The following is a 15,767-nucleotide window of genomic DNA, read 5'->3' as shown; positions in this document are numbered from 1 at the left end:
CTCCCCCTCTCGTCATCAGCGTGCGCGCTCCCGATCCACGCTGCCGGCCGGCGTGCGCGTCCTCCCCAGTTCTTCCCTTCGCTCTATGGGTCTTCTTTGCTGCTGCTGTTGCTGCTGCCGCCGCTGCTAACGCCATGATCTTCCTGCTGGCCCTGTTTGCCAGCATCTTCCAAACAGGTGAGCGTTGCTGAGATCTGGGGGTGCCTCACCAGCCCTTCCCTCTCTCTGTAGCTGGGTCATGATGAATTAGCCGTACTGGGGTTGCATATCTGTTTCTTTTGCCAATGGGAAGCAACGCCCTGTGCCTGCCCTCCACCCCGCCCGCCCCCGCCCCCAATTGGCTAAGTCAATTTTCGCCAACCTGGTGTCTTCCAGATAAAAACACACAAACATAAAAAGAGCCCTGTTGGATCAGGCCAAACGGGGCCCATCTCCTGTTCCCACAGTGGCCAACTAGATGGCTGTGGAGAGTGCTTTTTCGAGGGGGTAAAGGTAAAGGGACCCCTGACCATTAGGTCCAGTCGTGGCCAACTCTGGGGTTGCGGCGCTCATCTCGCTTTATTGGCCAAGGGAGCTGGCGTACAGCTTTCGGGTCATGTGGTGAGCATGACTAAGCCGCTTCTGGCGAACCAGAGCAGCACACAGAAACACCGTTTACCTTCCCGCCAGAGCGGTACCTATTTATCTACAGTGGTGCCTTGCAAGACGAAATTAATCCGTTCCGTGAGGCTCTTCGTATAGCGGTTTTTTCGTCTTGCGAAGCAAGCCCATTGACAGCTTAGCGGAGCAAGCCCATTGACAGCTTAGCGGATTAGCGCTATTAGCGGTTTAGCGGTTTTTAGCGGATCAGCTGATAAGCGGCTTATCAGCGGATCAGCTGATAAGCGGCTTAGGGCTTAGGAAAAAGGGGGAAAACCCCGCAGGAACTCGCAAGACATTTTCGTCTTGCGAAGCAAGCCCATAGGGAAATTCGTTTTGCGAAGCGCCTCCAAAACGGAAAACCCTTTCATCTAGCGGGTTTTCCGTCTTGCGAGGCACCACTGTACTTGCACCTTGACATGCTTTCGAACTGCTAGGTTGGCAGGAGCTGGGACCGAGCAACGGGAGCTCACCCTGTCTCAGGGATTCGAACCACCAACCTTCTGATCAGCAAGTCCTAGGCTCTGTGGTTTAACCCACAGCACCACCGGCATCCCAGGAGTTCCAGGGGGTACTCAAGGGTAATAATAATATTATATTATTATTATTTATACCATCCCATCTGGCTGGGTTTCCCTAGCCACTCTGGGCAGCTCCCAACAGAATATCAAAAACACGATAAAACCTCTTTTTTGTTGTTAAAAAGTGTGGCACTTACTGTAGGAACTTCGTGGTGAGTACCAGGACCTATTTTTCTAGAGGAAAAAAAAGCACTGCCTGTGGGAAACCTGCAAGCAGGACCCGAGTGCAATAGTATTCACTTGTGATTTCCAGAAATCCTGCCCCTCCTCAGATGCGCAGCATGTATTGCATGTCCCCCCCTATATATATATATATATATATATATATATATATATATTTGCTTTCGTAGATTTTCACGGGTACAGGAATGCAGGTTTTGGTGTCCTCGGGTGTCTTCCCGTGTAAAAGTTGGGGTGTCTAGGCGACGTTTCGACGAGGTCTCACTCGTCATCTTCAGGCTGGTGCTTTCGGCTTCTTGTTACTGGAACAGAGCGGGATCTCAATGTTTGAGTTCCTATAAATACTGTAGAGGGGGTGTGGTGTCTAGCCTCCAATGTTCTGGGCAGAGAGGAAGTTCCCAGGCTAGTGTGCCTTTTCTTCTTTTGTAAATTTGTAAACTAGCCTGGGAACTTCCTCTCTGCCCAGAACATTGGAGGCTAGACACCACACCCCCTCTACAGTATTTATAGGAACTCAAACATTGAGATCCCGCTCTGTTCCAGTAACAAGAAGCCGAAAGCACCAGCCTGAAGATGACGAGTGAGACCTCGTCGAAACGTCGCCTAGACACCCCAACTTTTACACGGGAAGACACCCGAGGACACCAAAACCTGCATATATATATATATATATATATACACATTAAATCTCTCTTTTCCCCTTACTTTCCAGGATTCACCGGTGTAAATGAACGCACCTTCCTGGCCATTAAGCCAGATGGGGTACAACGGCATCTGGTTGGAGAGATCATCCGACGCTTCGAGAAGAAGGGCTTCAAACTGGTGGCGATGAAGCTCATGCAGGTCAGGATACTTGGCTGAGTACCTAAGCTGTTTGTCGAGAGATGGATGGGGAACCTTTATGATCCACTCGACCACATCTTCCTCTTCCTGCCACCTCCACCTCCATTCTGTGGGCTAACTTAGGGTTACCCACGTCAATCATCAGACATCAGGCGATTGACAAGTGGGTTGTCCCATCCATCTGTCAAAGGTGGCTCATGGTGGGGAAGAGACAACAACCAAGCGGGATTGAATTCCCTGTGCACCAGGCGTCCAGTCCTGCTTTCTATAGGCATTGGGATGGAAGCAGCTGATTCAGCCACAACTCTACCTGCCACACACTTTACTTCACATAGGATGCCAGGTGTGGAGGAAATGACTGTGTTTTGGGGGAATTTGGCTTATAGGCCAAATGAGGGGTGCCTGGTGGGCCAAATTTGGCCTGAAGACCAGAGACCTGGAGGTTGAAGGCCACACACCAGGGCAGTCTGATCGCACCCAGTGTTGTATATTATCTTTGCGTGCTATCATTCTATTTTTGTGTTGGGGGTTATTCTCTATATTTTGTTGGTTTATTCATTGAAATTATAAACTGCCTTTCTACCATAGCACCCAAGACAGTTTACAAATTTAAAGGACCACAAAATAACATTTAAAGTTGATGGGGGGTGGAGAAAGGACAATCCAGCTGGAACAGGGCCTGTTGTTGCCTCTGCCTGCTTCCCTAGTTAAAACCGATTAAATTAGGTTGGCTTATTTGTATCGCCTTATCTAACATTGTATGTAAGTATTTTGTGGATTCGTTGACATCATTGTTATTTTAAATTGTTCTTAATTTTGCATGGTTCTATTTTTTGGTTTGTTTTCTGGGTTGTAAGATGCTTAGGGTACAATTCTGTGGGAAAATGACGGGGGTGGTAATGATGCTGACTCAACTGTTAATTTCCTGATCTTTGATTATCATCATAATCCTAGGAAATTTTGCTCCCACCCTTCAAGCAAGTTCCCAGGGCAGTTTACACACAAAATAAAAGACTGAAAACAGTCAAAACATACTAAAAATCAGCAAAATTGTTTAAAGAACTACACAACGTTGATCAAGTCTGTGGCATGTGTTTGACCACGTGTTAATCCTGGAAGACTTGCTTCCTGCCTTGTAGGCCTTTTCCCACTTGGCCTGGGAGGATGGGGCCCTGACAAACTCCAACTACCAAAGCTGGAGTATTGTTTAGGAATTGGGGGGGGGGGTTTTGCTGGGGTTGTTGATGTTGATTTTTTTGTATCTTTATTTTGGATCCTATAATTTATGTGGAAATTCTTCAACTTGTGCACTTTTTGATGTTTGGTTTATTGTTTTATGACTACTTTTGCTATGTTTCTATTTTGTAATTTTTTAAATACGATTTTAACTTTGGAAAGGCAGCATACAAATAAAATGCTTGATTGATTAGGCTTCCGAAGACTTGTTGAAGGAGCATTACATCGCCCTCCGTGAGCGTCCTTTCTATAACCGCCTGGTGAAATACATGAGCTCTGGACCTGTTGTGGCCATGGTGAGTGAAATAACAAATGCATTTTGCTATGAGAGCCAGTGTGGTGTAGTGGTTAAGAGCGGTAGTCTCGTAATCTGGGGAACTGGGTTCGCTTCCCTGCTCCTTCACATGCAGCTGCTGGGTGACCTTGGGCCAGTCACACTTCTTTGAAGTCTCTCAGCCCCACTCACCTCACAGAGTGTTTGTTGTGGGGGAGGAAGGGAAAGGAGAATGTTAGCCGCTTTAAGACTCCCAAAGGGGAGTGAAAGGCGGGGTATCAAATCCAAACTCTTCTTCTTCTTCTTCTTCTTCTTCTTCTTCTTCTTCTTCGTGAGGGTCTTGAGATGCCCCCATCTCCTAACACATCTATATTTTCTAACAATACCCAAGTATAGAAGAGCAGTCTTGTTGGCACTTTCTGACATTTTACCCTCCAAGATCCCAGATAGCAGAACACTGGGGGGCGGGTGGGGCGGGTTGGGAAACCTTCTAAGAAATATTTTCTCTTTGAGAAGAGAAGGAGGCTCATCACTTCCCTCTTCCCCAGGACCCCTAATATTTTCTCAAGTGGTTTAGCAGAACAAGGCCACTGGCACTGAGAAGGTTGCCTTTTCCATTGGTTTTCAGCAAGTGGGTCACGGTTTGATCTAAGGCAGGTGACACCAGCAACAGCCACGACCACCGTCCAAATAGGCAGTAACAAACAAAGAAAGGGCTCCTCAAATGTGCAATAGGACTAGAAGTGTGTCTCAGGTCACCAAAAGGTTGAATGCTAGTGGGGGTTTTTATTCCCTTCACCCCAGGTTTGGCAAGGACTGGAAGTGGTGAAGACAGCTCGCGTCATGATTGGCGAAACTAACCCAGCAGATTCGAAGCCTGGGACTATCCGAGGTGACTTCTGCATTGAAGTTGGCAAGTGAGTGAAAACCTTGTTTACTTTTGGGGCAGTTCTCTCTTCTGACCATTTTGTGTGACTCCGGCAATGCAACTATTGGTCCACCACAGCAAGGAATGGGGGCTCAGCCAGGTGTCGCTTTCTGCCCGAGATGATCTAAAACTGCATTCCTGTAAACAGAGTGGAAACTAAATCAGAGGATGATTGAAAATAAATAAATCAGGAAGGCCTTTTTGTTTCTGCATTAGGAGATAGGGGCATCGTTCACACATGCTGTGTGTCTAGCAAAAATAATCAAAATCCTGTTTAGTGCTAATGTTTCAGATCGGACTGTGCACTAGAACTAACCAAATTCCAAATCAGGCTAATTTGGGTGGACAAGGACTTACTGTGACATGTGGATGCAGCCAATGTGGATTATGGGTTTGTAAGTAAGAAGGAAGCATTTTTGTGTGAACATGGGCCAAAATTAAGCTGCCTCCCAGTAATGGTAGAAATGACCTCCAGCTTCATAGATTTGAGAGGTAAGTGAAGTATTTTTGCTTCTTCCAGGGTTTATTGTTAGCGTGTCCCTGTCTGCCAATACACATGCTGTTAATACAGTCCATCCCGTCTGTGAGCAAACACCCTCCCTCAGCAAAATGGACCTTTTATAAGGGAAAGAAAGAGAGCTGGGGAAATGGGGCAGGAGGGAAGCAGCAGCAGGAGCTGGGAAACGAACAGCAAAGAATTGGAAAATAAGAAAAGATTCTGATGAATCATTGCATAAGGTTATAAAAATGGAAATGAAATGATCATTTTTCATCCCTTTCCCCCCTACCCTATTAGGAACACAAGAAGCTGTTGTATAGGGCCCAAATCCACACCATACATTGTGGGAGCTGTAGTTAAGTCAAGGGTGCTGATAGTTCTTTGGAGAGCCCTATTCCCCTTGCAGAGCTACAATTCCCAGTTTCCTTTGAAGAGGGATTTATGATTAGACCTCTCTGAGAACAGTAGCTCTGTGAGGGGAATCGGGGGGTCTCCTCTCAGCACCACGAACAGTTTCCCAACAGTCTTTGGGAGAAAGCAATGACGGCTTAAAGTGGAATCGCAGCACTTTAAATGTATGGTGTGAATGTGACCAGTCACATCATTTGTCCATCTGGCCTATCACAGTAGCTCTCCGGGATTTGGCAGGAGCTTTTTCTGTACCTGGCAATTGAACTTGGGACCTTTGCATATAAAGCCCTAAGCTGAAACCTAGCTCATCGTACTCATATATGCCCGACTGCACAAGAACTTAGTTAACTGTGGCACAATGCATCCAGCTGCACGGTGGGATATACTTGTTCCTTTTTCCTACAGGAATGTGATCCACGGGAGCGATTCAGTGGAGAGCGCCCAGCGAGAGATCTTGCTCTGGTTCCGCACAGATGAACTGGCCTGTTGGGAAGACAGTGCAGATCACTGGATTTATGAGTAAGGCAGAGCAGCTGAAGCCTCGCCCCCTCTGCTGCTGTCACAAAGGCACTGCACAAACCCGTCCATTCCCTTTCAGCTTATCTGGGATCCCCCTGGGTAGCTTTCTTCTTTTGTTGAATTGGGTGGGGAAGAGAAAGGGCGGGAGTATTTTAGATCTGAACAAACGTATCATGTCAGTTTAACAGCTAGTAACTTAATTCCCTTTCTCCCTGCCTCCCCAGCCCCCAATTATAGCCTTTGGGGGGCAATATTAGAGAAATCTGCACTATTAAACCAATATGGAAAAGCACACACCAAGGGGATTCCAGTTCTCTTTTCTCACTTTTAGAATGTATTTTCAAAGGGCTTCATTAGTGGTTTTCCTGCTGCCTCCCAATCCAAGCCTACAAAGACTACCCCACTTGGTTAGGTCACAGTTTTACTAGCTACAGGGCACAGACCCAACTTTGCAGTCCTAGTCAGCGGATTGCCTGGGCTTGCATCCTGCTAGCCGCAGCATCTTTGGGGTTGCAAAGCACCATGCCTCTGGCCACAAGAGTTTTATTTCAAACCACCCAGGTGAAAATAGGCCACCCAACGTAATTGCGACATCAGGTGGCTGGCCCTTCCTACTTTCCCAACTTGGCCCATGGGAAGGGTGGGGGAAATACAGATCCAGCCTGCTGCCCCTGCTCTTTCCAAAAGGAAACGTCAAATAAGACAGAAGCAAGGGGAGCTGTGCTGTTTCGCTTTACTTAAGCAGCAGCAAATACAAACAATTGCTCGCAGCTAGCAATATCCGGTGTTTGAGCAACAGGGCTTATACAGCTGCTGTTACGTCCTGCTCTCTCTCTAGTGAATGCAATTTCTTTTTGGGCAATGACTTGAAATGCAGAATTCACGCTGCTCGTATCTCATACCTGCCCCACTTTCTCCAATAGTCCAGGACGGTGGGGGGGGGGGGAAAGCTGCTTTAGTGCATGTTTTATCTTAGGGATGGCAAATATTCAGGTCTCCAGATGTTGGAGCCTCCATCACCTCTGACTGTTGGCCATGCTGTCTGGAGCTGATGGGAGTTGGAGTCCAACAACATTTAGGACCACTGTCCACCTGTGTTGTTTTTTTTTAAATAATCTTATTCACAGCTGACAACTATTCAGTAGGAACAGAATGCTGGGATTTGGGAGCGGAAGATGGCATTTCAGGAGGCCTCTGATAGAGTGGAAACAGCCAAATCCCATTAAGTTGGGATCTGGCTGGAGAAGTATTGTTCCTAGGCTATCATGGTTCCTGTGTTTTCCTCTGGGATCTTTCATCCCACTGCATGTTACTGTTCTTCCAGATATTTCCCAAAAGGAGATTGTTTACATCTATAAATATGTACAGGGCTACTTTTTAAATACTGGCTGCTTTTTGCTTTTGTAAAATAAATTTTGGGAAAAGGCAATCGTTTTTACTCTGTGTATGTCAGGGTGGTGTATCTTGGAAAAGGGTGTGGATGGCTGGCTGGGAGTACAGAACAAGGGCACTTCATACTTGCACCATATTGTTGCAGGTGACCCCCCCCCCCCGCCCCATCACTTGGGTGTGCACCATCAAAAGATGCAATAAACGTCATGGCAGTAGCTCCTTAAAAATACCACTTCTAGTGTGTGTTTATCAATGCTCTCAAATCTGTGATGTTAACACATTTTTTTTTATTACATACAGAACAGATATGGTCATCTTTTGGATAGCGTATAAGGGACAAAGCATAGGGAGAGTGGGGTTGTTTTTTTCATACAGCAGTCTCTTTACATCTTTAGACCAAAACAGCAGAGTTGACAGGCCTTAAGACACTTTAAAAAAATTCCTTTTATAACATACAAGTTAACTTTACATACATCACAGTGGAGATGTGGCGGGGAGGTGTCTGTAAGTCAAATCAGCTTTTATCTTGCCGGCAGGTAGCTATCAGGAGTCAACAGCCAGCACTGTGAGGCTTTCTCCCCATAGCTACGCCTCTCCCTCCCCCCGCGTCCCCCCCCACCTTGAACATGTGCTTCTTTTCAATGAAAACGTAACTTCAAACTGTGAAAGGTTCTTTGGGCATATATTTGTAGGCAGGGGAGGCAAAAGGAGCAGTATCCTGACTAATAAATGCTGGGAACTGAGAACTGCTGGAGGCTTTGCAGTTGTATCTGTTGTTTTTGTTTTAAAAAGACCATACCTTGGTTCAGTTCTGCATGAGGAAGTAATCCTGCTCTCGGGTCTTTTGGCAACAGGTAGATCAGTTTTAAAACCGTGGCACCCTGTCAGACGCCACACGCTCGCCCTCTAAACTGCAGTGGTGCTGTAGGGGTAGGGCTTTGGGGGCAGAAGTTATGGGACCCAGACCCAATTCAGCAGAATGAGCAGGCGCCCTCCCCCCAATACAGCTTACTTCAGAAATGCGGTAAGTGAAGCAATACATGTTCCCATCTAAAGTTCTGCCGGGCTGGGAGACCATTAAGGCCAGAGTCTAAAACCACCTAGCTGCACCATTGCTAAGTAGTGCCTAAGTCAAAGCTGCCCACCCCACCGGTCCTCACTTTTAAAAATCCCACTTTCCTTTCTCTCTCCTCCCAGGCTCTGCTGTTGTCAGGTTGCTCTCCAGGTCACGTTAGTTTCCTCCCAGCCCCTCCAAAAGGTATTTCACCCCCAGAACAGACTGAACAAAATAAGAACATAGGAAGCATAAGAATAGTCAGGCGAGTAGTCCATCTAGCTTAGTATTGTCTACACTGACAGGCAGGAGCTTTCCCCAACTCTACCTGGAGACATCAGGGCTTTTATTTATAACCCAGGACCTTTTGCATGTAAGGCAGATATTCTACCTGTGAGCTACAGGCCCTGTGTCGCCTTCCCAGTTCCCCTCTCCCCCACTTCAGAGCAAGTGGTACAAGATTGAAATAATGAAAGAGTGTCTTAACAATCTGCTCTTCTCTCTCCTGCACACTATTATTTCATCAGTAGTCTAGAAAACAGCTAGGATATGCTGGCATTGGGAAACAAAACCCTTTCCGTAGGAGCACTATCAGGAGGTGGTCTGGCTCCTTGTTTACTGAAAAGCCAACCCCAAAGGGTTAGGACCTCCTTGTGACATGGAAAATAACAAGTGTTAGCTGCGCTCAGTGAAATTGTTGATATCTCCCTAGTGTGTCACCTCCAGGTATGTCTGGTAGGGTAAGGCCTAAGACCGAGAGTGGCCTGAAATCTGGAAACTTAATGGACAGAATAAAAATAAGAGAACCTAGGAAGCTGCTTTTACAGCAGCTGAGACTTTCCATTTTGCCCAGTACCATGTAGACTGACTGGCAGTGGCTGCTCAGAGTCTTATGAAGAGATCTTTCCCACCACCCGCTCTCTTCTTGATCATTTTTTAAACTGGAGATGGCAGGGACTGAATCTTCTTCCTGCAAAGCAGATGCTCTGCTCCTGATACCTGTTCCCTCCGCCTTTGCTACCTACCCTGTAAGCCTCACTCTCTTTCTCATCATGAATAAAGCCCCAATTTGATCACAAGCCTTGCTGCAGCTACTTAACCACATTTTGTGCTCTTTCAAATCAAACTACCCCAATGACTTCACTAGCCTTCTAGATTTCCTCTCTCCTGCTCTTGGCGAAAAATTATGGGTCAGAGATCAACAATGTCGACTTGCAAGTCACAACGTCCTCCCCACCCACCAGCTTTACCGCTTAACGTCTCTTTCTTGTTTTTTCTTCATCTTGGTTTGTTGTGCGGAACCCACAGACCTTTTCAGCCTTTGCCATATTTCTTTCATCTGTGTGTACATTCTGTGGCTCTGGGTGGCTTTGAGTAAGCAAGTGACATAAAACCACACATTAGAGTAGGGGTCCCTGCACAGGTCCAGCTTGTGGCCAGGTGTTAAGGAATGGAGCTGTAAGGCATTTGATATGTGTGCCATGGTGCTTGTGTGCCTGCCGTACCCAAGCTACTACTCTCAGCACACAAGAAAGGGGATTAAGCTCACAGCATGGTACGGTTGACTGGATTGGGGCAAGCTTCCCCACAAGCTGTTCAGACTATGACTGGACTTCCTTTTTAGTCTATGTTTTCTCAGACCTCATTCAGGCATGGAGAAAGAAAACATTGCCCACAGAGGCAGGCAGAGGAGGCCTGAGAGATGCAAAAAGAAAGAAAAAAGCCTGCAATAATCTCCCTCTGCTACAAAGCGCACAAAGAAAGGGCACGTGGGCAGTCCCAAGCTTTGACTCTACCAAGAACTGCCAGGAAGTTGCCCCCCCTTCTGTCTTTCTCTCTCTCTTTCTAAGGAAGACCCACCTCCCTCTCTGAAAAACCTTGGTCTCCCCTGGCTTCAAAGAAAATTAAAACGTGAAAGGTTCTGTGAGATTTAAATAAGATGTTAAGAGCACTTAACATTTCTGGGCTTCTTCCTGCTGCTTCCTCCCACAGCCTTTAAAGTTCATCAGCCTCTGAACTGCCTACGGCAGAAACCTCCTTATATCCCAGAGGACCAGCTGTTTACAACTTCATCTCAAGCAGCAATCCACTCCCAGTCACTGGTGCCGAGTCACGATGCATGAGACGGGGCTCACTGGCTGGGATGGAGCTGCCACTAGATATGGCAGGGTGGGGGCAAGAGAAGGGGAGCAACAGGTGGGATGTGTGTTATGAGTGTGCACACCTGCCACTAACCTGGTGAGCAGCCAGCAGAGTGGCAGCGCCCTAACTTGCATGCCACAGCTGTGGGCGCTGCTTTCTCAACATCCTCTCCCAACAAGACCATCTCTGCTTCCTCTCTTGCTGCTTCTGGAAGCCGCTTAACAAAGGACCAATGTCTTCTTCTCAGCTTGTTTCCCCGTTTCTTCATTTCCACTCTTCCCCAGCCCATCCTCCCCAAGCACATACCTCTCCACCGACTGCCTTGCTTCATCTCCCCCAAGTCCAAGTCTGCTTTCATTGGTTTCAATATATGTCATGGAGAGGGAGGGGCCTAGTCTCCATCTTGACTGCTTGCTTTCCTGAATTGCCTGCAAGATACATTTGAATACCTCTTGATAGCCGTATGCAACACCCCCGTCTCCATTGGGGCCCTAGTGGAGCAGCACAAGGTAAAGGAGCACAAAGCACACCTTGGTGGCCTTTCAGCAGCAGAGGACTTCCCAGTTCTTTCAATGACTCTCCACATACCAGCTAGACATACATATTGCCTTCCTCTCCATCAGCACACCACCCACTGCTACAAAGAGCTGGAGATGCCCACCCCACCTTCAAGTCTACCAATTGTGCCTCTAACCTGAATTATTATCTATGATATTTGTTAGGCTTGAATCTTCCCCTTCCTCTAAGGAGTTCAGAACTGGGCACACTGGGACTCTCAAAGAGGTCTCCCATAAATAGAATCACAGAAGTGTAAGTTGGAAGGGATCATAACCTCCTGCAAAACCCCAACGTGGGGTTCAAACCCATGACCCTGAGATTAAAAGTCTCATGCTCTACCGACTTGAGTTCTGATTTTAAGTGCCCAGGCCCAGATCTAAACAGCTTCAGCGGTGGAAGCCCATCATGTGCCTGTGGTCCGTCTCTGGGCACTGACACCCCGCTGTTGACTTCCATACCAAAGTCTTCCCAAACGCATCCATACGCTCTTTTGGATTCCCAACCTCCCAATTTATCCCAGATAATCCCCTGTGAGCAGGTCCCATAGAGAGACAGCGAAGGAGACGAGGTTGGAATGTTCGCTTTGTTATAATGGGATCCATCTCTCTAGTCCTGGTTTGCAGACCAGTGCATGCCGTCAGCGCTGCCTCCGTGGTGGTGAAGTGGGCAGGGGCAAGAGCCGGCAAACATCTTAGTTCTTCCATGCAGGCAGATGAAGGAAGGAGGGAGGGGACCGTCTTGAAAACCTCGTCCAAGCCAAGTCCGCTCTGCCTGTGCATCTCTCGTTGCCTCACTTGGTTGCGGAGGGGCCTTCATTGCCATGGTTCTCCCCCTTTGGAAAGCTGGCAGTAACCCAGCCGTTTTACAAAGCATGCAGGCCCAAGATGAAAGCTGCAAGTTTGGAGGTTAGATGAGGGAGGGAGCCGCTATCCAGTGCAGGAGCTGCTGCGGTTGGTTGTCTGGGACCTTGGTTTTCCAGCAGTAGGAGAAATGCAGGAGTTCTGGTATGTACATACTGGCATTCCGGGAGTTTGGGGGGGATCAGAGGGGAGAGAGTTATAATTGGCAGAAAAAGAAAATACAAGAGTAGCTCATTCGGGGATGTAGGAAACTTGCCACACAATGATGTGGCTCCGTTCAGCCTTGGAGAGGATGGGCTTGACTTGGGTGGCTTCTCCTGCGTTTTCCTCCGTCTCGTCATCTTCTCCATCACCTGTGGAGAGACCTTGTACAATGAATGGAAGAGAAGAACATGGAAGCACCAAAGCTCCACCAAGCGGGCCTCCCAATCATTAGTAACTGGTACCATTTACATAGCATCTTTAGATGCCTGAGAGTGCTTTGCATACATCATTATAATCTTTACCCCAACTCTGTAGACCCAAGTTATTCAAGTTCTGCAAATGGAGAGCTGCGGAGTGGGAGAGGTCTAAATTCATCTAGTTCTCCTGAGCAGAAAGCTTGATTCAGGTCATCCATGGTGTGTCTGCATTACATATTCATACTGATTTTTAATTGTGGTTTTATTGCTTCTTTTTATTGTAGTGCAATAAGAAATGAGATAATTACAGAAGCAATTAAAAATACAATTAAAAAACACACCTTATTTAGCGCAGCACATTTCCATTGCTACAACAGGTCAAAAAAATCACTAAAGTGATCCACCAAGACTCTCAGCAACTTCTAAGTGGTCTGTGCAAGCAGGGGAGTTGGGGAACTGCTGAGTCTGTGGCAGAGGAAAGGATGGAAGCAGAATTTCCTGTGCTGTAACTCTCAAAGGGCCAAACGGATGTTTGCCATGGTGTGGTTGCTTTTTCTTTTAACAAATAGATGATGTGAGAGGGAAGTATGAATCAGAGGGGGACTGTGGCATGGAGAGAAGGGCCATTCATCCCTTCGTCCCTGCCGCAATCCCAATCAAAATCAGGGCTCTTTGCACCAGCTATGGACAACGGCAGGACAACTCAGAACCCCTAAACTACAGGACATGCTTAAAGTGGTACATATGAATGTGATATGCCTCTGAAGACAGTTCGGAAACTTCAGCTAGTGCAGAATTCAGCGGCCAGGTTGCTCATCAGAGCAAGACGGTTTGAGCATTATTGCACTGATCCTGGTCCAACTGCACTGGCTACCAATTAGCTTCTGGGTACAATTCAAAGCGCTGGTTTAGACCTATAAAGTCTTAAACGGCTCAGGACCCCAATACTGCAAGGACCGCCTCTTTCCATATGCACCTACCTGGACCCTGAGATCATCTTCTGAGGCCCTTCTTCATGTGTTGCCCCCTTGAGAGGTCCAGAGGGTAGCAACACGAGAACGGGGCCTTCTCTGCAGTGGCTCCCCTTCTGTGGAATGCTCTCCCCAGGGAAGTTCGCCTGGCGCCTTCATTACACACCTTGAGGTGCCAGGTTCCTTTTTAACCAGGCTTTTGGTTGATCCGATTTAAAATGTGGGTTTTTTTGGGGGGGGCTATTGGGTTGTTGTTTTATTTTTATTAGGTCTTTTGTGGTTTCATATCTTGATTTTATTCTGTGAACTGCTCTGAGACCTCCAGGTATAGGGCGGTATATAAATTCAATAAATAATAATAGAAATTTCTTCCTTAGCCACTCTGCGCTAGCTTGTCCTTTACTCATAGCTGCTCTGCACAATGAGGATATATATGTAAAAGAACTCACCAATCCGGAAGTCAATGTACCCTTCCCCACCACTGAGCACCAGGACGTTCTTCAGCTTCTGGCCCTCAGCCTCGATGGTGGCTGTGCTGGGGTTCTCGGAGGGGCTGTCTAGCACACTCCCGTTCAGTGTTGCCAGAACGTTACCTGAAAGAATCCAGAGCTTGTTCTGAGCAGCTGAGATATACTACTGAGCTTTGGGCAACCAAAATGACAGAGGATAAGGCTATCAACACTACTATCATCCTGATGGGTCTTGCGTCCAATGTCACTGGCAGAATGGCCCCAAAAGTTACTGGGAATCACCCATGGCGAGAATGCTGTTTGCACTCAAGTCCTTTTGGGTTTCTCACTGGGACATGTGGTTGACCCCAGTGAGAAAAGGATGCTGGGCCAGATAGCTATGCCCTGGACTTGATCCAGCAGGGCGATTCTTAAGATGTTCTTGAACATCATAGGAAAGGCCATTGCAATGGAAAGAGCCTCAGAATTCTGCATAAGCCTTCAGGTTTCACAATAAGCTCTCAGCATAATGATGCACTGACAGAATTGCATTCATGGAGTACTTTAGATGTTCTGCTTACCAGGCACAGAGACAAAGAATTTGACCGCGTCACGGTGGCCATGGAAGCAGAGCTGGGCTTGAGCCATGGAGCAGTAAGGGATAAAACTGCTGGCAGACTTGTCATTGCTGTCGTCGCTGCCGTACACGTGGATGATCCCGCCAGGCCGGTTCCCTTCTCCAGATGTTGGGGATGTCTTATTGGCTGAAGGCAACACACACAAATTAAAAGCAAGCAATAAGGAGGGGGAAATGTAAGGGCACCACACATGGCTAAACTGGTTTAATTATCCTACAAAGTGTTAGTGCCATGAATTCCTTCTCCTGTCCAACTGTCAGAGGGAAAGTCCAGTAACATCTGGCTTGACAATCTGGACTGCTTCTAGCAACTTTTAAAATGTCGCCTACCCTTGAAAAAATAACATCTCATTTTAAGATTTTGGATCATAGCTCAAGCTAGTACATTTTAGATCTTACGGTGTTCTCCTGGAGAATAAACATCTTACTGGGGGTAATTAGTATAAAAAGATTTACTTAGAGCCATATCCTGAGGTAGAGCCTACAGAGCACTGTGTGTTGATAAATATGTTTGTTTCTCTCCTCTCTTGCATCAAGTTTTTCTAAAAGGAGCAGACTTGGATATCCCTGATATTTTATATCACCAATGTATTACAACCCATTCTAATGTATTTTGTATGTTATGATATTCTACTTATATGGTTGTTGGTTTTATTTTGTTTGGTTCTATCAGGACTAGGACCACATAATAAAGAATCCGTCTCTTCTCTCCCCAGAAAGCCCTGGGAAGTATAGCTCCATGAGTTGAGACAAAGATTTCCAAAAGCATATTTAACACTTGTAAAGAGAAATATGGCTGGTCTGGAAGTGGTTTCATTGCTTTCAATTTTTTAAAAAGTGTCCCTTTTGTTCTGCTAGGGAGAGCTCCAAGAAGGTGGGGGAGGAGCAGAGGTGGAGCTAGCTGCTCTGGCACCTGGAGGAGTGCATATACTGTGTACCCGGAGGCAGGGCTAGCCGCCTGTGGGGACGGGGCTAGCATCCCAGGGGGGTGGGGGGGCGATGTCACCCCCCTCAGGGATGACACCTGGGGCAGACCACACCTACCACACCCCCTTCCTCTGCCAGTGGGGAGGGGAGCTATTCTGCAGGAGGTTTGCTGAACTGACCCAGAGGTACATTACACAGGGGTCTGTAAAAGGATGCTTAAATTGGCCGGTTGTATTTTTTGAAGAAAAGCAACTGCAGTCTGGAAA

General features: G+C 47.1%; 2 protein-coding genes across 26 annotated transcripts in view; one reads left to right on the top strand and one right to left on the bottom strand.

The window, feature by feature from the left end:
• Positions 1–2: 2 nt before the first annotated feature.
• On the top strand, positions 3–7,539 carry NME3 (NME/NM23 nucleoside diphosphate kinase 3). Its single transcript, XM_083711894.1, has 5 exons — positions 3–177; positions 2,113–2,243; positions 3,674–3,775; positions 4,558–4,670; positions 5,997–7,539. Exons 1-5 carry the CDS (start codon positions 135–137, stop codon positions 6,112–6,114), a joined length of 507 nt encoding a protein of 168 aa, XP_083568020.1. The 5' UTR covers positions 3–134; the 3' UTR covers positions 6,115–7,539.
• A 230-nt stretch (positions 7,540–7,769) lies between these two features.
• MAPK8IP3 (mitogen-activated protein kinase 8 interacting protein 3) overlaps positions 7,770–15,767 on the bottom strand; it is a 70,395-nt gene continuing 62,397 nt past the window's right edge. For all 25 annotated transcript variants that reach the window (XM_083711306.1, XM_083711288.1, XM_083711310.1 and 22 more), the window contains 3 exons: positions 14,519–14,701; positions 13,938–14,081; positions 7,770–12,469 (listed from right to left, as the gene is read on the bottom strand). In XM_083711306.1, the coding sequence (XP_083567432.1) occupies positions 12,348–12,469; positions 13,938–14,081; positions 14,519–14,701 (449 nt within the window). In that variant the 3' untranslated portion in view covers positions 7,770–12,347. The remainder of the gene's footprint in view (positions 12,470–13,937; positions 14,082–14,518; positions 14,702–15,767) is intronic.

Source organism: Podarcis gaigeae (genome assembly GCF_964106915.1).
Source record: "Podarcis gaigeae genome assembly, chromosome: 14".
In the NCBI taxonomy this organism is placed as follows: domain Eukaryota; kingdom Metazoa; phylum Chordata; class Lepidosauria; order Squamata; family Lacertidae; genus Podarcis; species Podarcis gaigeae.
Note: the sequence above shows the minus strand (reverse complement) of the source record. Positions and strands in the feature narration are given on the sequence as shown.

Excerpts from the sequence above, each read along its gene's own strand:
- NME3 (XM_083711894.1), top strand. The coding sequence starts at position 135 with ATGATCTTCCTGCTGGCCCTGTTTGCCAGCATCTTCCAAACAG. Across the intron at positions 178-2,112 it reads TGCCAGCATCTTCCAAACAG|GATTCACCGGTGTAAATGAA; the intron begins GTGAGCGTTGCT and ends CTTACTTTCCAG. Across the intron at positions 3,776-4,557 it reads CTGGACCTGTTGTGGCCATG|GTTTGGCAAGGACTGGAAGT; the intron begins GTGAGTGAAATA and ends CCTTCACCCCAG.